Genomic DNA, 23,284 nt, shown 5'->3' on the forward strand with positions numbered 1-23,284 from the left:
CGAGAAGACAAAGTACAATAAATGGCTGTGAAATTCGCTTCAAAACAGCCACACGTTGCCTCCTCAGTACCTATTTTAATCAGCCACCAGCAACCCTGCATCCACTTCACCTTGACTGCACCAGGCTCCAGGCACCCTTATGGCCTCTTCCCTGCTGGGTTCACCACCTAACATCCCAGCAGGCTCAAGGCAGATGCCAGGTACTACCTTCCAGAAGGAAGTCAGCAGGCCATTTCTTCTGTTCTCAAATGTCCCTCATTTAAAGGGCAACATCTATTTAATAACTGCAAAGTGAAGGAGGCCAAGAAGTCAAAAACACTAAATCCAGTATATACATATGATTGTAATGTACACTCCGTCTTTATAAAAGGGAAGAAGATGTGCATCTTCTTAGGAGCAAGGTAGCAGGGGGTTAATGATAAGGTTACAACCAGGGCAGGTAGAACACGACTCCCGACACACAGCTTCACAGAGGAAAAGGAAAAAAAAAGACGACTGTAATTGTTGAAACCCTCAGCAAAACTATCAGAATATCTAGGCATATAAAATGTGAAATATCTCTTTGTTCTGCAAAAGTATAAAATCATAAAATTATTAGAAATAGAAGCAAAATTCTGATTACCCTCAGTGCAACATTTTAATCACACTTCACCTATGTATTGATTATAATTAACCAGACGGAGAGTTCTTCTCTAGATAATTCATGCAAAAGATCCTTTGACTACAACTATTCAGATAGTGCCAAAATCCCATTTGCTTTAAGTTATGTTTATAGTTCATGTGATTCATCATTTATTGAACAAATATTTATAGTGGTGTAGCTACTTCTTTCAAGCCGTCTGGGATAGAACATTTGTTCCTGTTAGTACCACTTCATTTCCTGCCAAAATGACTCTTTACTGTTTGAACATAGCCGTGGTACCTTAATATAAGGGAGGCAAGGTAAAAAAGTTTCTTGTGGGATAAAAGCACCACAAAATATATAGAGCATTAGAATTTTTGTCAGTCAAAAGATTTAATGACTATTTTCCTAAATTGTAGTACTGATAATTATAATTTTAGATATCTTCCTAAAAAGTAGAAGGGGGGAAGGTCTGCTCTCAGAAAAGTATCATATACAGTTCCAATGACAAATATTGTAAATGGTTAGGGTATGTAAAGAAGAATATTTCCTTCTGAATGTAACTGTTTCTTTAACACTTAAAGATTATTGCTTGTTCACAATATCACTTCACTTCACGTTATTATGTACACCGTTGGGTTTTTCTTTTTTGGCCGCTCTGCATGGCACGTGGGATTCGCCGACTAGGGATAGAACCTGTGCTCCCCGCAGTGGGAGCGTGGAGTCTTAACCACTGGACCGCCAGGGAAGTCTATACCTTTTATCAATACTTTCATCAAAAGATTTTAAAATTGTATTCATGATTCTCCAAGTCAAAAGCCTCAGTCACTTAAAAATGCATAGCAAATTCAATTTATTTTAAACATTTAAAAAACTTAATCTGATATTAAGGAGTCATAGAAAGATATTTGATCTTTGTTCCCCATTCCTGGCACAGAGTTTCTAGAACCCTTGGAATTTCCTGAGAGATAGGGGTGATAGGAACCTCTTTCATTCCAATGAGGAGACTCTTGGCAGCCCCTACACAGCTTCAGGACGGGAGCTGGTCACCAGAAAAGGCAAGGCTTGATTAGAAGCTTGGAACTTTCAGCCCCATTCCCTGTCCTCCTGGGAAAAGAGAGGGGCTGGAGATTAAGTTAATCAGCAATGGCCAATGATTTGAACAGTCATGCCTATGTAGTGAAACCTCCATAAAAACCCCTATAAGGGGCTTCCCTGGTGGCGCAGTGGTTGAGAGTCCGCCTGCCGATGCAGGGGATGCGGGTTAGTGCCCCGATCTGGGAAGATCCCACATGCCGCGGAGCGGCTGGGCCCGTGAGCCATGGCCGCTGAGCCTGTGCATCCGGAGCCTGTGCTCCGCAACGGGAGAGGCCACAACAGTGAGAGGCCAGCGTACCACAAAAACAAACAAACAAACAAAAAAAAACCCTATAAGGACAGGGTTCAGAGAGCTTCTGAGTTGAACACATCCATGTGCCAGGAGGGGGCAGCCCCCAACTCCATGGAGACAGAGACCCCTGCCCCTGAGACCCTTAACATGTCCTCTGTATCTCTTCATCTGGCTGTTCATTTGTGTCCTTTATAAGAAACTGGTATGTTTAAACCAGTAAGAAAAGTGCCTTCCTGAACTCTGTGAGGCATTCTAGCAAATTGTCAAATCTGAGGAGGGGGGCTGTGAGAACTCCCAAATTTGCTGCCAAGTCAGATGGCAATGCAAGTAAGCTGGGGACCTGATCCTTGCTACTGGCATCTGAGGTGAGACCATCTCGGGGGACTGAGCCCTCAAACCTGTGGTGACAGACACTAACTCTGGGTAGGAGCATCAGAATTGAACTGGATGGTAGGACAGCCCAGTTGGTGTACGAGAACTGGAGAAGTGGATAGCATCTGGAGGGAATAAACCTCTCAGATATTCTTCATGTTTTATAAAAATCAGGTACCCCCATAAAAATCGGGTACCCCCTGAACAACCTTGAAATGCTTTATGAATCACACCAAGATTAAGTTGCGCTGTATGTGCTTCCGCAAATAATTATTTACACTCCAGGTATAGTTTGTAAACTGTATTTTCTTATTTTATCCCATTCCCAGAACAGGTGCAGAAAAAGCCTTGTGTATTAGTTCCACAGGGCTGCTGTAACAAATCACCACTAGTTGGGTGGCTTAAATCAAAAGAAATACGTGCTCTCAGAATTCTGGAGGCCAGAAGTACAAAATCAAGGAGTTCCCAACTACCTACAGAGGCTCTGGGGAAGAATCCGTTCTAGGCCTCCTAGCATCTGGTGGCAATAGGCCCTCCTTGGCATTCTTTGGCTTGTGGCCACATAGTGCGTTTTCTGTTCTACACCTGTCCTCACACCACCTTCTCTCTGAATCTCTGTCTTCTCCTCGTCTGTCTCTTCCAAGGAAACTTATCACTGGATTTAGGGCCTACCCAGACAATCTAGGATGATGTCTTCATCTCAAAATTCTTCATTTAATTATACCTGCAAAGACCCTTTTTCCAAACAAGATAGCATTCACACATTCCAGGGATTAGGATGTGAACATATCTTTTTAGAGGTCACCATTCAACCCACTACACCTTCTCATCCCTGGCCTCCTCCACCTCTCCAAAAACAGAAATTCCCTTTTGAAAAGAAATACATAGCAAAATTAATCTTGGGGGAGAATGAAGTTTAATATGACATATCATACATTCTGCAAACACAGACAAAATTTTATTCCTTATGCATGAGAAAGCCAGCTGCAAGATACTACATCAGTTCAGTGATATTAAGTAGATATTTATAACATCTTGGTTCCTATAGACAGATGTTCCTTTGTAATCTAATCAGTCTTATAAGTTAAAAAGATTGAGCTGTACTGCCCAGTATGTTTTCAATATTGTTCAGAGTCATACATTTACTATTATGAGTTTCCTTACATGTGCCAAATTCTAATACAAAGAAAATATTTCTCTCTTTTAAAAGGTCGCATACATCTGTACATTAGAGAATATAGTCTATTAATGCCTTTTTCATCACTGTTCTCTATGCACTTTATAGCTTTCATGTAACATATTGGAAATATTCACAAGTAAATGAATTGCTAAATTACATATTAAATCATGTCTCTTTGTTCAGACTGAGTAGTGATAATTTAAACACACACACCAAAAAATAAAATTATGTATATGAAGAATTTCTAAAAGGTATTAAAGATTTACAAATCACTCTTCTTTCAGCATAAATCATCAGAAATATAAATGATTATGGCTCTCATGGGAAATAATAAAAGTATGCAGAAACATTTTGCTCTTTATTTGTTTTATAAAAGAAAAACGTCCCTCTGAGAACTGTATAAACATAACTACAGAAAAATAAACAGAGTTCCCTCTAATTTTGACAGCTTGCTACGTCTCCTCTGACCCATAATAGTTCTAAAACTATGTCATAGTCTCAATTTGGCCCAAAGAAGGAGAACAACAGCTCTTTAGTTCATCTAAAGCAGTGGTTATTTTTTAATAAGCCAATAAGAGATACAGATTCATTAGTCATTTCTTCAGTAATGCAGAAAAAAATTCAGATCAACGTGCCCTAAAAATATAATTTTTTTAAGTATAGTTGCTTTACAATATTATATTTCAGGTGTAGAACATAGGATTCAATATTTTTATAGATTATGCACCAAACTTATTAAAATATTATTGACTATATTCCTTGTGCTGTACCTTACATCCCTGTGACTTACTTATTTTATAATTGGTAGTTTGTACCTCTTAATCCCCTTCATCTATTTCACCCGTAACTCCACCCCCAACCCCTGGCAGCCACTAGTTTGTTTTCTGTATCTGTGAATCTGTTTCTGTTTTGTTATAGTTATTCATTTGTTTCATTTTTTAGATTCAACATGTAAGTGATAACATAGAGTATTTGTCATTTTCTGTCTGACTTATTTTACTTAGCCTAATACCCTCTAGGTCCATCCATGTTACTGCAAATACAATTATGTTAATGAATGTGGAAGCTCTTACAGAAAATCTCTTTGCTTACAGGTTGTCCTTGCTGAGTAGCTATGTTTTCAGCAGGTAAAAATTAATAAATAAAGGTAGCCATATAAGTACAGACATAAAGTAACACATTGACAGTTAGCTGCTATAATTTAAGCCATGTCTAGATTGAGTTGTAAGTGGCTCATGGCAGAACTTGGATAATTGACTTGGGTCACCTTCGTGAACCATTCACATGGTTGCAACATCAATTCTGGGAAGTTGGAACAAGTGAACCTCCTGATTCTGCTGCATCAGTGGTAACTGTCTGAGCAGAGGCGTTTCCACACCCCTCATCATTCACATCACGTCAAACGCGGTACACCCAAGAGTACATGGATCGCCTGCATCCTCTTACCTTCCTTTAGAGGAAGTAACATCTCCCAGTCGCCCAGGCTTTAACAGTTTGGGTTCATTTTTCCTTCTCCCTTTCCCTTCTTCCCTCACATGTAGCCCATCCTCCGCCTAGCTGGCTTCCAGGGGTCCCTGACATCACTCACCAACGGCCCTCTCACTTCACTCACTCCTGACAACAGCGTTAAATTATGTCACTCTACATGCTCGCTCTTTCCTTCTATACCAGTCATGAATGTCTTTCCCTATATTAATAATAAATAGCATACTGAGTACTTACATGAGGCACTGCTCTAAGCACTTTACATATATTAACTCATTTAATCTTGAGTAGGTTCTATAACTACTCTCCCATTTTACAGCTGAGGAAACTAAGGTACAGACAGTTTAAGCAAGTGGCCCAAGGTCATGCAGCTGATAAATGATGAAAGCAGGATTCAAACTAGGATTTTTTGGCTCCAGTGCCTCCTCTCAATTCTGAGGCCTTCCTGCCTCTCTGTCCTCCTCACCCCCATCCTAACTGTTCTTACTTCCAACACCCTGCAACCAACATGAACTACTAACCCAGTCAGGCCTGACTTCTCACTGCCCTGAAATGCACCAAACCCATTTCTGTCCCTATGTTTTCATACTGCTCTAAAAGTGCCCTCCCTTCTGTTTTCTGCTTATTCAAATCCTACCTATTCTTCAAAGTCAAATCGATTCCCACCTCCTCCAAGCAGGCTTCCCTGATTGCTTAAGGTTTTATTTCATTCCCTCCAGTGTTACATCAGTCACAGGGTACATGATGAAAATTTAGGACTCAATTTTACAACTTCTTTGTTTCCCCAATACAGTTATTCATTCAACAAAAGAAAAAATTTTAAGACCCTAAAAATTCCATTGAAAGTTTGGATATTGGTCTAGAAGCTGAGGGTCCAGCTGTGAACAAGATGTGCAGGCTCTCATGAGGCCTACCTTTGGGGAAGGGGAACAAAAAAGACAATAAATAAATTAACAAAATATCAGTTCTCCAGCAAAGAGTGTTTCAAACAGATAGAAAACAAGAATGAGTTCAGCATAAAGAACAGAAAGAAGGATGGTGGGGCTGGGACCTAAGTGAGCTGGGGGGAAGTAACACAAGATATTAATGACATCTTTGATGATATCAGCAAAATTTTATATTACTTCCCCCACGACATGGCCCGGACTAATGCTGAGCATGGTGGAAGAATTTTAATACTACCAAACCATTTACAGATGTAGATTAAGGCCGGACCATACAGCTACAGCAAAAGAAGAGAATGCAATTACCTATCTAATTGAGGATAAGGAGATAACTAACCTAAGTAATTGGACCCAAAAGAATTAGAGTAACTCCCTGGGTACACTGATAAAATAGGATAAAGAACTGTTAAATTCCTCCTCCACGCCTCTTCAGACTATTAGTATATAAATAACAGAAGAACCATTATAGAAACATTCTAGTAGTAAGCTATGGTCAGATAGCTGCCAGTTACACATCTCTGGTAGAAAACCTACAACTCACCAATTCAATCAACTACCATGAGCAGAACACTTCTGAAATGACTCTGCCCTGCAAAAAGCTTCTACAGCCTGCAAAATAGCCTGCATCGAGATAGGCTCTTGTAGATATCTGGAACCGTCCAAACTCTGAAGGGATTTTCTGGTTCACATAAAATAGGATTTTCTGGCTTACATTACAGACTTGCTCAACAATCTACACGTATGACTGTATACAGGAAACGACTGACCTGTTGCGGATCATCAGTTCAAATGCGAGTGTGTTCATGTCTCGGCCTAATTAGAGAATACATTCAAGGGAAAACAAACGGATAGAGAATCTGATTGCTGAGTGAGAGAGTGGTGGGGACGGAGAGCAGAGAAAAACACACAGAAAGCAAAATCTCCCTGTCCTATGGCAAATGCAACTCCTTAAAAACGGACTCTTTATGTCAGAAAGAGAAAGATAAATACCATACGATATCACTTATATGTGGAATCTAAAATATGACACAGATGAACCTACCTATGAAACAGAAACAGACTCACAGACATAGAGAACAGACTTGTGGTTGCCAAGGCAGAGGGAGGGTGAGAGAGGGATAGAGTGGGCATTTGGGGTTAGCAGATGCAAACTATTATATATAGGATGGATAAATAACAAGGTCCTACTGTATAGCACAAAGAACTATATTCAATATCCTGAGATAAACCATAATGGAAAAGAATATAAAAAGTATATATATGTATAACTGAATCATTTTGCTGTACAGCAGAAATTAACAAAATGTTATAAATCTACTATACTTCAATTTTTAAAAATGGACTCTTTAACCCAGATGTTTCTCTACAGTTTAGGGTCTAGACTCTACACTATGCAGGAAAAATGTACTGAATCTTCAATGAATGGAAAATACAAGAAGTCCTTGTATAATTCTAAGTTGGGAAAAATCAAATTCCTACATTGAGAGGGTAATCTTATTAAAACATTAGAATGGAGAGCGCTTGTGTAAGAAGAATGGTTCTCATGATCCCATCTACACCGAAGCACTGATAGCTTGACTCCTCCCCAAAGACTTCTCTGATTAAACTAGCATCTTATTCAACATCTCCTGGGCATTTGGACGTTCGATGTATATTCTACTACACCTTGCTTTGCAACTGTTCTCAAATGGTTAACCTTCCTACCTAGACAATCAGCTTCTTAAGAGGGGGAAAGTTTGATTTCATTCTACAATCATCCCTTGCTGGCTGCCCCTACCCTTGCCCTAAAATTTCCTAAAAGAGTACAAAGCTTTGCACATAGAGGTGGACTCTGTACAAGCTTAGAGTTAGAAATCTACTATAAAGGAAATCTAACCTGAATTATCTAGGGACTGAATGATCTGATTCCTTCTGGCCATTTGACCATTGTACTGCACTTTAGTTTTTCCACATGTTGGACATACAGAATCAAATTGACTCAAGTACACCACTAAATGTCAATTTGTCATAGAAACCAATTTCACCAGACAAAAGCCAAGAAAAGCAGTGGTCCAAATAGCTCAGGGAAAAGAGAAGCAATTATCTGGTTTTACCTGAACTACTTAGGTAGTAAAACAGGGCTTACAATGGAGATTTCAGGTCGGAGGCATCATTATAAAGTGCAAACGCATCCTCTGAAAGTAGATTTGCCATGTTCTTATACAAAAATATTCAAGGAAAACCATTTCACCTTCAACGTTGTAGTTTCTACTACTATATAGTAATTACAGTACAAAAAAGTAAAATGAAATGCCCACAGTAACACAGCCAGCACAGTGCCAATGTCAAGCTTGAGCCTCACTCTCCAGACTCAAGTTCAGCACCTGCCCACCATCTTTCTCTGAACTTTTTTCTTAACCTCCCATCTCTCCTCCTTTCTGAAACAGAAGTCCTACCACCAGCTGATAGAAAATTTCAAAATAACAATGAACAAATCCCCAAGCTAGCCAGCTGGACTCACTAGCAGAGAAATGTTTCGGGGGTGACTTCTCAGAGACAAGGGCAGAGCCATCAAAGAAGTGATGCAACAACTCCCAACTCAAATGTTTTCTCCTCCTTCATGTTTTACAGTCTGCCCTCGGCATCTTGCTCTTCTCTGAACATACAGTAATTTTTAGCAAAGAGCGAGCTTGAGGAGAGAACAGCATGCTCTTACAGGAGCTGTCCTTCGTGAACAAAAGTGAGGCTACTCATCAAGAAGACATGCACTTGGAGTGGTTTTTTTCAATATAACTGTATTTCCCTTTACATAATAAGGGATGTGCTCCTGGGGTGGGGGGGGGGAAAGGTCAACCAAATATTTGTAAAGAGGATTATATTTTCTCTGTTTGTTACATTACCATTGCAGAGCTCCTTTATCATCATTCTGGTTTAGCAGTGGAACTCCTCCCTCTATCCCCAAACCTGACAAGCAGTTCATTAATAAACAAAAATGTAAATGAAGTAAACTAGCTCCACTTTAAAGGAAATCTGTTACAAATCCTTCCTATGATTTCCTTTTTTGTGTATTGTGATTAATGGTTCTTAACCTTTTTAAAAGTAGGGTGAACATGCAGTGGAAGGCATAGGGCCACAGTGCATGTTAGATTGAGAGATATACACTTGACACTTGAACAACGCAGGGGTTAGGGGCCTCAACTCTCCACAGAGTTGAAAATCCGAGTATAACTTATGGTCAGCCCTCTATATCCGCAGTTCCACATCCTCGGATTCAAACGACCAAAGAGCGTGTAGTACTATAGTATTTACTATTGAAAACTATCCGTGTATCAGTGGACCTGTACAGTTCAACCTCAGGTTGCTCAAGAGTCAATTGTAATTCCTGGTGCAGGATATGGCCTTGACACTGCTCCAGGTTTCCACGCAGAGCTCTCTGGCCACTCTCAAGTTAGAATCCTGTCCTTGCCTTAAGGCGCTAACTAAGCTAACTAACCTACGTCACTGTTACAGGAATTGAAAAATGTGTTCCCCAGTGGCTCTCTGCCTATCACAAGATTGAGAATTTAATTCACGATGGTAAATGTTACCTGCAAGAGATAAACTTTTCAATGAATTATTACCTGGGTTCATTCAAAGCTCTAGGACTAGAATCCCACATATTGTAGCACCGTTTCTTAAAATATTCCATTTGTGTGGTCACTGACAGCCAAAGAGGAATAACAAACTTGGCCAATTAAATGAGCAGATTTCCATATCTGATCCCATACGTGAACATCAAAATAAACTTTAAATAAATGAAAAAAGCTTAAATTTTAAACTACATCTTCCAGGAGGTCTAGGTTAAGGGAAGTGACAGACCCAAGGTCACAAAGTCATTGACAGGACATCCATGCCCGCCTAGGAAATACTGCAGCATCAATCAGAGTGCTGTTCCCATTTGCTGACTAGGATGGAATGTGGCATCTGATTGATCTCAACTGGATGAGATATGAGTTCTTTATCCAAAAGACACCAAAATAGGTCAGCATATATTACTCAAAACAGATCCAGACTCATAAATCAGTAGACACTAGCTGGGTCAAAGAGAACGGTTGAGTTTTGGAATAAGTCACTCGATACAAAGCCTGGCTGACTGCGTAAATCTGTAAAAGACTTCCCCTGCCAATCAACAAAATGAAGAGGTGTAAACAAAAGTTTCAATACTTTTTTATTTTTTAAATGAAAAATATACGAACAGATCACTGCTAATATTAAAGCTCTGTTACACATATTCTAAAGCATCCTCAATACTGCAGGTTCTCAGAGAAATCGTACAAGCAGCCCAGCGGGTCTTAAGCATCAAGACAGACTCGGATGAATTTTTAGAGCCCTGTTTGCAGTTCTTCCCAACGCACTAGCACCCCCCTCCCCCCAAAAAAGTCCTGAATTGTTCTGCTGCACTTTTCCAGGTGCAGCCTCTGGGTTCCGAGGGGCTAGGGGCGAGGCCTGCGGGAGCGACTGCGGGACGAGGGGGTGCGGACGCCGGCCACGAGTAGGACTCCCCGCGCTCCCTCCGCAGGATCGCTCTGCAGGCTCGCCTCGTCCCGGCGCGACCGCCCCCCGCACAGGGGAGACATGCCCTGCTTTCGGTCTTTCCAAAATCGGACAGTCTGCTCCTGTCCCGAAAATGGGGACGGGGAGAGGGGGCTGCTCGCCCGCCCTGCCCGAGGTCCCTGCATCCTTCCTTCTCGCCGCCTCTCTCCTGGCCTCTCCCGCAGAGGCGGCCCGCCCTGCAGAGCTCCCCACAGCCCCCGAGTCGCCGTCACCGCGCCCCCAGCCGCCCGCCGCGCTCACCTTGGCCCGCGCCCGCGCTGGTGGCGGTGGAGTTCCCGCAGCCCATCGCGCCGCCGTCCAGGGAAGCCGCGCTCGGAAGCTGGCAGCCGCAGATCCTGGGGGCGGAGACGGAGGCGGAGGGCGTCGCGCCCCTAGCGGGAGGCCGGCAGGAAACACACTGGGCGGAGGGGCGCGCGGGGACAGCCCCCTCCAGCTACCGACGGGCGCAAACCTGGGCGCCGCAGGCTTGGGCGGGCCGGGACGGAAACCACCGGGCAACCCTCGCCCCCGCCGCGCCCGGCTCTGGGACCCAGCAGGACCCACCCGTCACCTGGGCAACCGCGGCGCCGGCCAATCCGCAGTCTCCTGCGGGCTCCCGGCTGGGCATTGGTCGTCGTTAAGAGGGGGCGGGAGTTTAAAGTAGGTTGGGGCGAGGGCGGGGCCGAGGGGCGTTGCCGGTGCAGGCTGGAGGGTGAGGCTGGGCGGCAGAGGATGCCCACCTGCTTGCCTTCCACATCCTCTTTGCCTTTTCTTCCTTTTCGCCACTTCCCCTCCCTGCTCCAGGATGTGGGGAGGAGAAGAAGTGTCAGGAAACAGCTGTTTTGAGCACGGTGGGCGCCCAAAATATGTTACAGACTGAAGCCAACACTGAAATCCATTTCTGCTCTAACAGAAAACCAATGCAACTCTGTTCCCCCATCCACAGTTGCAACATAAGTCTTCCCCATGTTGGTCATATTAACCTACTCGACTTTAAAATGGATATCTGCCACAATTGTGATGATCTGGATCCAGAACCTTGAGGCAGGAGATAGATGGGCCCCAGGCTGAGCAGCTGGAATCTGTCCCCTGTGGACAGATACTCCAAGATAAAGATAATGGCAGGAGCAAAGAGGAGCTGAGTCCTGCTTGGATAGAAGATAAAGAGACCACATATTTCTCATTCTTTTTTTTTTTTGAATTTTATTTTATATACTTTTTATACAGCAGGTTCTTATTAGTTATCCATTTTATACATATTAGTATATATATGTCAATCCCAATCTCCCAATTCATCACACCACCACCCCCGCCCCCCACCGCTTTCCCCCCTTGGTGTCCATACGTTTGTTCTCTACATTTGTGTCTCAATTTCTGCCCTGCAAACCGGTTCATCTGTACCATTTTTCTAGGTTCCATATATATGCGTTAATATACGATATTTGTTTTTCTCTTTCTCACTTACCTCACTCTGTATGACAGTCTCTAGATCCATCCACGTCTCAGCAAATGACCCAATTTCGTTCCTTTTTCTGGCTGAGTCATATACCATTGAATATATGTATCACCACTTCTTTATCCATTCATCTGTCGATGGGCATTTAGGTTGCTTCCACGACCTGGCTATTGTAAATAGTGCTGCAATGAACATTGGGGTGCATGTGTCTTTTTGAATTATGGTTTTCTCTGGGTATATGCCCAGTAGTGGGATTCCTGGGTCATATGGTAATTCTATTTTTAGTTTTTTAAGGAACCTCCATACTGTTCTCCGTAGTGGCTATATCAGTTTACATTCCCACCAACAGTGCAAGAGGGTTCCTTTTTCTCCACACCCTCTCCAGCATTTGTTGCTTGTAGATTTTCTGATGAAGCCCATTCTAACTGGTGTGAGGTGATACCTCATTGTAGTTTTGATTTGCATTTCTCTAATAATTAGTGATGCTGAGCAGCTTTTCATGTGCTTCTTGGCCATCTGTGTGTCTTCTTTGGAGAAATGTCTATTTAGGTCTTCTTCCCATTGTTGGATTGGGTTGTTTTTTCTTTTAATATTGAGCTGCATGAGCTGTTTATATATTTTGGAGATTAATCCTTTGTCCGTTGATTTGTTTGCAAATGTTTTCTCCCATTCTGAGGGTTGTCTTTTCGTCTTGTTTATGGTTTCCTTTGCTATGCAAAAGATTTTAAGTTTCCTTAGGTCCCATTTGTTTATTTTTGGTTTTATTTCCATTACTCTAGGAGGTGGATCAAAAAAGATCTTGCTGTGATTTATGTCATAGACTGTTCTGCCTATGTTTTCCTCTAAGAGTTTTATAGTGTCCAGTCTTACATTTAGGTCTCTAATCCATTTTGAATTTATTTTTGTGTATGGTGTTAGGAAGTGTTCTACTTTCATTCTTTTACATGTAGCTGTCCAGTTTTCCCAGCACCACTTATTGAAGAGACTGTCTTTTCTCCATTGTATATCCTTGCCTCCTTTGTCATAGATTAGTTGACTATAGGTGCATGGGCTTATCTCTGGGCTTTCTATCTTGTTCCATTGATCTATCTTTCTGTTTTTGTGCCAGTACCATATTGTCTCGATTACTGTAGCTTGTAGTATAGTCTGAAGTCAGGGAGTCTGATTCCTCCAGCTCCATTTTTTTCCCTCAAGACTGCTTTGGCTATTCGAGGTCTTTTGTGTCTCCATACACATTTTAAGATTTTTTTGTTCTAGTTCTGTAAAAAATGCCATTGGCAACTTGATAGGTATTGCATTGAATCTGTAGATTGCTTTGGGTAGTATAGTCATTTCCACAATATTGATTCTTCCAATCCAACAACATGGTATATCTCTCCATATGTTTGTATCATCTTTAATTTCTTTCATCAATGTCTTATAGTTTTCAGCATACAGATCTTTTGTCTCCCTAGGTAGGTTTATTCCTAGGTATTTTATTCTTTTTGTTGCAGTGGTAAATGGGAGTGTTTCCTTAATTTCTCTTTCAGAGTTTTCATCATGAGTGTATAGGAATGCAAGTGATTTCTGTGCATTAATTTTGTATCCTGCTACTTTACCAAACTCATTGATTAGCTCTAGTGGTTTTCTGGTAGAGTCTTTAGGAATCTCTATAGTATGTCATCTGCAAACAGTGACAGTTTTACTTCTTATTTTCCAAGTTGTATTCTTTTATATCTTTTTCTTCTCTGATTGCTGTGACTAGGACTTCCAAAACTATGTTGATAATAGTGGTGAGAGTGGACATCCTTGTCTTATTCCTGATCTTTCAGGAAATGCTTTCAGTTTTTCACCATTGAGAATGATGTTTGCTGTGGGTTTCTCGTATATGGCCTTTGTTATGTTGAGTTAGGTTCCCTCTGTGCCCACTTTCTGGAGAGTTTTTATCATAAATGGGTGTTGAATTTTGTCAAAAGCTTTTTCTGCATCTATTAAGATAATCATATGGTTTTTATTCTTCAATTTGTTAATATGGTATATCACATTGATTGATTTGCATATATTGAAGAACCCTTGCATCCTGGGATAAATCCCACTTGATCATGGTGTATGATCCTTTTAATGTGTATCTGCATTCTGTTTGCTAGTATTGTGTTGAGGATTTTTGCATCTATATTCATCAGTGATATTGGTCTGTAATTTTCTTTTTTTGTAGTATCTTTGTCTGGTTTTGGTATCAGGGTGATGGTGACCTCATAGAATGGGTTTGGGAGTGTTCCTTCCTCTGCAATTTTTTCGGACAGTTTGAGAAGGATGGGTGTTAGCTCTTCTCTAAATGTTTGATGGAATTCACCTGTGAAGTCCTGGACTTTTGTTTTTTGGGAGATTTTTAATCACAGTTTCAATTTCAGTGCTTGTGATTGGTCTGTTCATATTTTCTATTTCTTCCTGGTTCAGTCTTGGAAGGTTGTACCTCCCCTAAGAATTTGTCCATTTCTTCCAGGTTGTCCATTTTATTGGCATAGAGTTGCTTGTAGTAGTCTCTTAGGATGCTTTGTATTTCTGCAGTGTCTGTTGTAACTTCTTTTTTTTTTTTTTTAACTTCTCCTTTTTCATTTCTAGTTTTATTGATTTGAGTACTCTCCCTCTTTTTCTTGATGGGTCTGGCTAATGGCTTATCAATTTTGTTTATCTTCTCAAAGAACCAGCTTTTAGTTTTATTGGTCTTTGCTATTGTTTTCTTTGTTTCTATTTCATTTATTTCTGCTCTGGCCTTTATGATTTCTATCCTTCTGCTAACTTTGGGTTTTGTTTGTTCTTCTTTCTCTAGTTCCTTTAGGTGTAATGTTCAATTGTTTATTTGAGATTTTTCTTGTTTCTTGAGGTAGGCTTGTACTGCTATAAACTTCCCTCTTAGAACTGCTTTTGCTGCATCCCATAGGTTTTGGATCATCGTGTTTTCATTGTCATTTGTCTCTGGGTATTTTTTGATTTCCTCTTTGATTTCTTCAGTGATCTCTTGGTTATTTAGTAATGTATTGTTTAGCCTCCATGTGTTTGTGTTTTTTACGTTTTTTTCCCTGTAATTGATTTCTGATCTCATAGCGTTGTGGTCAGAAAAGATGCTTGATATGATTTCAATATTCGTAAATTTACTGAGGCTTGATTTGTGACCCAAGATGTGATCTATCCTGGAGAACGTTCCATGTGCACTTGAGAAGAAAGGGTAATCTGCTGTTTTTGGATGGAATGTCCTATAAATATCAATTAAATCTATCTGGTCTATTGTGTCATTTAAAGCTTGTGTTTCCTTATTAGTTTTCTGTTTGGATGATCTGTCCATTGGTGTAAGTAAGGTGTTAAAGTCCCCCACTATTATTGTGTTACCGATGATTTCCTCTTTTATAGCTGTTAGCAGTTGCCTTATGTATTGAGGTGCTCCTATGTTGGGTGCATATATGTTCATAATTGTTATATCTTCTTGTTGGATTGATCCCTTGATCATTATGTAGTGTCCTTCCTTGTCTCTTGTAATATTTTTTACTTTAAAGTCTATTTTATCTGATATGAGTATTGCTACTCCAGCTTTCTTTTGATATCCATTTGCATGGAATATCTTTTTCCATCCCCTCACTTTCAGTCTGTTTGTGTCCCTAGGTCTGAAGTGGGTCTCTTGCAGACAGCATATATATGGGTCTTGTTTTTGTATCCATTCAGCGAGCCTGTATCTTTTGGTTGGAGCATTTAATTCATTCATGTTTAAGGTAATTAATGATATGTATGTTCCTATTACCATTTTCTTAATTGTTTTGGGTTTGTTTTTGTAGGTCCTTTTCTTCTCTTGTGTTTCCCACTTAGAGAAGTTCCTTTAGCATTTGTTGTAGAGCTGGTTTGGTGGTGCTGAATTCTCTTAGCTTTTGCTTGTCTCTGAAGCTTTTGATTTCTCCATTGAATCTGAATGAGATTCTTGCTGGGTAATCTTGGTTGTAGTTTCTTCCCTTTCATCACTTTAAATATGTCATGCCACTCCCTTCTAGTTTGCAGAGTTTCTTCTGAGAAATCAGCTGTCAGCCTTCTGGGAGTTCCCTTGTATGTTATTTGTTGTTTTCCCCTGCTGTTTTCAATAATTTTTCTTTAATTTTTGCCAATTTGATTACTATGTGTCTAGGCATGTTTCTCCTTGCATTTATCCTGTATGGGACTCTCTGTGCTTCCTGGACTTGGGTGGCTATTTCCTTTCCCATATTAGGGAATTTTTCAGCTATAATCTCTTCAAATATTTTCCCGGGTCCTTTCTCTCTCTTCTCCTTCTGGGACCCATGTAATGCGAATGTTGTTGCATTTAATGTTGTCCCAGAGGTCTCTTAGGCTGTCTTCATTTCTTTTCATTCTTTTTTCTTTATTCTGTTCTGTAGCAGTGAATTCCACCATTCTCTCTTCCAGGTCACTTATTCGTTCTTCTGCCTCAGTTATTCTGCTATTGATTCCTTCTAGTGTAGTTTTCAATTCAGTTATTCTATTGCTCATTTCTGTTTGTTTGTTCTTTAATTCTTCTAGGTCTTTTTAAAACATTTCTTGCATCTTCTCAATTTCTGTCTCCATTCTTTTTCTGAGGTCCTGGATCATCTTCACTATCATTATTCTGAATTCTTTTTCTGGAAGGTTGCCTATCTCCACTTCATTTAGTTGTTTTTCTGGGGTTTTATCTTGTTCCTTCATCTGGTACATAGCCCTCTGTCTTTTCATCTTGTCTATCTTTCTGTGAATGTGGTTTTTGTTCCACAGGCTGCAGGATTGTGATTCTTCTTGTTTCTGCTGTCTGCCCTCTGGTCTATTTCTCATTCTTGAGGTCGAGGAGACCTCCTAAACTACACACAGCAAAAAGTTTCCTCAGAGGTCAGAGAAGGGAGGGGGCACTAGACCATAGTCAACTACACTTTCTCTGAGCCCACCCATGTGTGTCTATGCACATGTACTTTTTTCCTCCTAATAAATGCTTTACTTGTTTCACTACTTTCCATCTCTTGGTTGAAATTCCTTTCTCCAAAGCAGATGATCCAGGGCCTTGTCACTAGCCACTGGCCCTCATGGTCTAGTGGCTAGGATTTGGGGCTCTCACTGCCATGGCTTGGCTTCAATCTGTGGCCAGGGAACTGAGATCCTGTTTCAAGCCACTGCAGGCCAAGTCCACCCGAGATCAACCTGAACTCTGATTTAATGACAGAACTGTGAATTTATGTGGCATCTTTCAACCTAATAGTTGGGCAAGTATTACTGGAGTCAGACTGTCTGAATTAAAATCCCTGCTCTGCCGCTTAATAGCTGTGTTACTTCAGCAAAATTACTTAACTCACAACTTATCAGTTGTTTTACCTGTAAAATGGCAATAATAATTCTGATACATGCAATAAGTCTAACACAGTGCTTGACCCTAAATAAATGCCGGCTCTTTTTTTTTTTTAAACCTATTAGAAATGAGCACTATTTCCCTGAAAGTAAGGACTGTCTGGTTTATCAAAATGTCCTCCTGGCTCATCAGACAGACTCAATAGATGTTGTGTGAGATGAATTCAAGCCAGGAATTAAATCTCCATTTTAAATCCATTTCATATTTATAGAGAATATAGCCTGGGCCAAGACCTTTGTTAAAATTAAGTTCCAGGGATACTAACATGTGGGAGAGAGTCTAACCAGGCAGACAGATTATAAACAAATTAATTACAATATAGCAGGGATGCTAACAGAGGAATACAGGGAACCCAGGGGATGCTGGGGTACTGATACAAAGACTTTCCTAAAGGCATACAGCTGTGTTTAGATGAAACCTTGAACTAGAACCAAGGCCCTGGTGGATGGTTGAACATGATCTTTGAGACAATGGTGAGGAGTGGGTAGTCCTATCATTCAGGATACAAAAGATACACCATGCTCCGTTTGAAAATTAGGTATAGCTGGGCTCATGCTGAGATGGTAATTAACTCTTGGGCAAATAGGGCATTTTTGAGTTGTCTGCCATCTTAGAAGCGCTACTTCTCTACCTTGGCCTCCACCATCTTGGTTCAGTGGCTACCCCCTTACAAATACAGAATTGGTGAGGAAGAAAGAGGGGAATTATCAAACAGCCAAAAGAAACACTCTTGCTTATTTCTTCACTGTATGACACTGGAGCCCTAGAACACTCATAAGAAAGAGAAAAACAGACCCGGACATCCAGAAAATGGTCTGACATTCACAGCTAGGTCTTCATGTTCTCCTATTAAAGATAATTGCACAGAACACCAATATCAGAGATGGTGGCTCAATAACTCTGAGGAAGTAGACCAAAAGTAAGACCACTCAGTTATCTTGTCTGAATATGACAAAAACAAAGTCACTGGCAAACCAAAAAACACCACCCAATCCTGACTAATACAAATGATTGCTACTTTTTTTTTTTTACCAGTTATAATTTTAGCACTATTCCAGTCTTCCTGCCTTGTAAGTGAGATTCATTAAGGATATCCTGTCATAGAACTGTCCATGCTTCCCGACAACATCCAATCCAGAAATAAAAGTGCTGCTGCCTTAAATCCCAACCAAAATCACCTAACTTGAACCCAGATCTTTTAAGTCCTTTTCTAACACTCTGTTACTGAGATGCTTCATGGTTCCCCATGGTGTGCATTCTCTGTCACTATGATGAGCAATAAACCCAACTTGTTCAACTACCAGGATGTTCCTGGAATTCTTTGACTGGAGGACATTGGCCCTTGTAAATCATACGTATTCTGCCTTATAAGGTTATAGAGTGTGCTAGCTGCCTATTCTTTGGACAAACACTATTGTGTGTCTCATTTGTGCCAGCCACTCTTCTAAATGCTTGATATACAGCAGTGAACAAGGCATAGAGGAAAAATCTAATGCAAGGAGACAGATCAAAATCAAAAAACAATAATTTCAGATACTATAAGTGCAATGGGAAAAAAAAATAAAGCAGCATACTGGAATAGGTTCCTAAGAGGGAGGTCTGTGTTAGGTTGGATGGTCAAGGAAGGCCCCTCTGAGGAAGGGCTATTTTAGCTGAGGTCTGATTGATGAGAAGAAATTAGACACGTGAAGACCAAAGAAAGAGCATTCCAGGTAGAAGGAATGTGACGTGCAAGAGTCCTGAGGCAGGAACAAGCTGGGTATGTTTCATAAATGAAAAAAAGGCCAGGATGGCTAAGCTAGAGCAGAAATGGAGGGGGTTCACTGAAGAAGTAGGCCAAATTGCACTGGGTAGGATGGGCTTTGGAAGAAGTTAAGATTTTATTCGAAGGGTAATGCAAAATCATTTGATGATAAGTTCCTAATAAAATGTCAGGCATACAGTAAGTGCCCCATGTTAGTCAGTCCTCTCCCTAACATGGAGTGAAAGAATAAGTCTAGTGTCTCCTTTTTCCTTTTTAAGAACTTATTTTATTTCATGGACAATGGCTAACTGCATTTGGATGTTTTCGAAAAACAATGAATCAAAAGAAAATCATTAATGCATGCCTCATTTCCTGACTGGGCAATTTTAGCTTCTCTCTCTGTGCCAGTTTTAAATCACACCATTTAGCTGTTGTTTTCATTCTTCAAACAAGAACTGATGTGGTGTGAAAGAGAGAGAAAAGGCATGTGACTGAAAAGGATCCGACAAGAAAGAGTAAACAAGGTGCAGGAGAACATGGAGCTCAGTCAGTCTCAATTTTCACGGTTTGTCTTCTGTAAAGGACTCTCCACAAAAAGTTGGACAACCTGAGTTTTATTTTTGTTTTTCTATTTTTCCCTGTTGACAGGTTGCAAGACAGCTGCCTCAGCTCTGAGTAGCTCAACCACACATGACAATACTCAGCAACAAAGAGGGAGATTTCCGCCCTTCATATTCCTTTCTAAAGCCAGGAGGCACCCAGAGAACTTCCTCTCCCATTTCATTGGCCAGGATCAGATCACATGCCCCTTCCTGATCCAGCCACTGGGAAGGTAAATAGGACACTTATAATTGGCTCTGGTAAGTTACAGTTGGCCCCGGTCATGACAGGAAGTGCAGGATAGACACCTGAACAAAATTGGGGCTCTCCTGGCCAAAAAAAAAAAAGGAGGAATAATTAATAGCTGCTTAAATCAGTAGTTGTGATAGATATTACAAATGTGCCCCAATATCTAGTTGTCTTCTGGATTAGGTGTCCCACCGCCCCTTGAAGATGGGCACAGACGTGTTATTAGATTTAGCCAATGAAATATGAGTAAAAGTAAAATGTGACTTAGAGGCTCCGTGAGTTCTGGTCTCCTGGGAGTTAGGAGTTAGCAGAGTAAGAGATTTATTACAGGAAACACCTGAAAGATACAGGGAGGAGGGATCAGAAGGAGGCAGGGAAAGTCTTTCAGGCTGCATTGCAGGTCTGTCACCCACAGGGAGACTAAGAAGGGTGGTCTATAAGGAGGACTGGGTAGGAAGAAGCTCAGACTGTGGTGCAGCTTTGAGAAAGTCTTAGCCAAGGCAGCAGAACTTCAAGTGCAGATTGCCTGTAAGGGTGGTTCCATGCTGGGCAGAGATGGCCAGGCCCTAGTATCCCAGCCAGGCTGCAAGCTGCCTAGAGAGATCTTGACCTCAGCTTGACTACAGCAGCAGATCCCGAAGATGCCAATAGCTGGGGACTGTCAGCCAGCTTCACCCCTCACAGCTGGTTCTCTCTTGAAGGGAAATCTGAGCAGCACATCTCCAAGCCTGTCGCACGTGCCGCGCATGAATCTGGATTGCAAGTGCTAGATTCTCCAGCTGTGAGGACCCTAGAGGCGCATGTGCAGGAGTTTCATCCTCCAACAGCCTGGAACCCTAAGTCGCTGCATCAGGCAGGTTCCCACCCAAACCCCCACGGGACCTGCAGCATGAGCAAGAAAGACACTTCTGCTGTGTTTAAGCCGCTGAGATGTTAAGATTATCATAATACACCAGTAGGTATATCATAACATACCATATCATATCAAAACAGAGCATAGCATTTCATAACGTATCATAACACAGATAGAGCAATGAAACCTGTGTTTGGTACAATATACATGTTCAAATGTATGAGCATAAAATTGACCACAGTATTTTTCTTGGATTTTGATCTCTTTTATATACATGGGTGTGCTCTCTTTTGCTGTCCCACAGTGTTTATTTGCACTTTCTTTTCTTTCTTGATTAGTCTTGCTATAGATTTGTCCATTTTATTGGAGCTTCAGAGTCCACGTTTAATTTTTTTACCATCTCTTTTTTTGTTTTGCTTTCATTTATTTCCAGCCTTTATTATTTTCTTCTTTCTAATCTCTGAGTTTACTTTGTTATTTGTGCAACTTCTTGAGTTATCACCAAACTCATTTAAATAGTTCTTCCAAATATTGCTTATGCTGCATCCCAAAAGTTTTGATAGTTCATATTTTCACCACTGTTCAGTTGTATTTTGTAACTTCCATTACCTATTAATCCATGAATCATTGAGAACGTTTTTGTTTCCAAATGAATTTCTTTTTAAAATGCATTAATATTTTTACTACTGATTTTAATTTGTCTTGGAAAGCATTATCACTATGAAAATGATGGTTTGAAATATACTGGGACTTCCCTTTTCATTCTCCGTGTTTAATATTTGGACATTTTCAAAACATTTTCATATGGCATGTGCTGCTTATTCAGCCCATAAGTGACATTTTTTAACAGACAACATTGAATATAGGTATCTCACATCTCTCTGATTAAACCGTTAGTTCCTTGAGGACAGCGATGTGGCTTCCATTTTTTATTTCCTTTAGTGCACTATGAGAGCAGGTAAAATGTCTTTGTGTGAGTGTAAATGGACAGAGGTGAGGGAGAGAGAAAGAGAATCATTCACTGTAAAAACGCTTTTAGCCCAAATGCCGTTATTCATCTAGGACTGGTTTTTCCAGAGAACTTACATCATTGTTCTGAAAACAATAATGAATTTTTGAACACTGACTGTGGGTCAGGCACAATGATAACTACATTGCATGAATTAGCTCATTTAATCCTCAAGGGGATTAAATTAAAATCCTAAGGAGTAGATTCTGTTGGGTGGTTCACAGACTTAATAGGAAGATTGGGAACAGACCTGGGAAGCAGTCAGAAGGCAAGGGAGACTGAGCAATGGGGACGCTGCAGCCACGGTGCGCTGTGCTTGTCCACAAGTGCCACTATACCTGCCACCAGTGGCACTATATTTGCCTCTGTCTCTATCCACCACTGCTGCTATCACAAACCCCACCCCACCCTCACTTAACTACGTGCCACTCTGCGGCAAGATTCAAAGCCCCAGGAGGAAAAATCCAAAGTGAAATGCTATGTAAGGTCAGAGAGAAAAAGAAGTTGTCTCCCTTCCATCGAGAGAGGGAAAGGGGAGCTCTGCCTCTCATCGTGACTTAGTAGGTGATTTCCCCCGAACCTGAGAGAGGACTCATTTTCTGAGTAGTTTTAAAAGGCATTTATCTACTATAACATGTACAGTGTTTGACTTAAGAATGCTGATTCCGATGCTCTCATCTGAGAGTGAGGAAACTCAGCAAAGAGGTCTATTCACCATTGCTCCGTTAGATAGCAGAGCAGGAACTTGATGCCCCCCACCCTCCATCTCCAGACTATACTGTCCTGCCTCTTTTATCCTTAAAGATACGCTGGACCACTGACAACCCTCTGACGGTTCTCTTCCCTTGCAGATATTATTCTTCCTTTGGTAGACAAGAGATTGAGGGGTGTGAACTTTTGAATCTCAAATAACCATCAGATTTGGCAGGCGGCTTTGGCTCTGAAAACCTAGAACATCAGTTAGAACTCAGAGTTCCTGGCTGTAGAGGCAATGTTGGCAGGTACTTAGCAGGAGCCCCCATCATGGGTAGAAGAGGACAGTCATGTCTTTCCCTGGTGACCGGCCACAGGCACATCTCCCTGGAGCTGAAGTTTGGCCTCAGTGGCTGCCACACCATAGGCCTCCCAGCTTCCAGGGCATTCTGACCTCTCTGGTTCCCCGATTCCCTCCCTTTCTCCCTCAGATCAGCCAAGAGCCAACCCGAGCTTCCAAAATGAACTTTACCAGGAAACCAAGAGACAGCAGCACCTACACTGTAATTTTTTCAACATAGAGAAGGGTAAATTTACACATCTCATCCTAACTAGATAACCAAGTATTGAGAAATACATCTTCCCAGGCCAGTGTCCATTTCCCTCTCACTCCTCCTCTGGTGTCCACGCTCCTTAGCTGGAGTAGTTGAAACAGAAATTCCCATCTCTTCCACAGTCCTAATGCATCAC

At 41.2% G+C, this 23,284-nt stretch overlaps 1 protein-coding gene across 1 annotated transcript in view; it reads right to left on the reverse strand.

Moving 5' to 3' along the window:
* Positions 1-11,089, reverse strand: part of C11H12orf75 (chromosome 11 C12orf75 homolog) — a 37,567-nt gene extending 26,478 nt beyond the window's left edge. The window contains exon 1 of the mRNA XM_065888111.1: positions 10,806-11,089. Within this exon, the coding sequence (XP_065744183.1) occupies positions 10,806-10,851 (46 nt within the window). The 5' untranslated portion in view covers positions 10,852-11,089. The remainder of the gene's footprint in view (positions 1-10,805) is intronic.
* Between the last annotated feature and the right edge of the window lie 12,195 nt (positions 11,090-23,284).

The sequence above is a fragment of the Phocoena phocoena genome, chromosome 11 (genome assembly GCF_963924675.1).
Source record: "Phocoena phocoena chromosome 11, mPhoPho1.1, whole genome shotgun sequence".
NCBI lineage: Eukaryota > Metazoa > Chordata > Mammalia > Artiodactyla > Phocoenidae > Phocoena > Phocoena phocoena.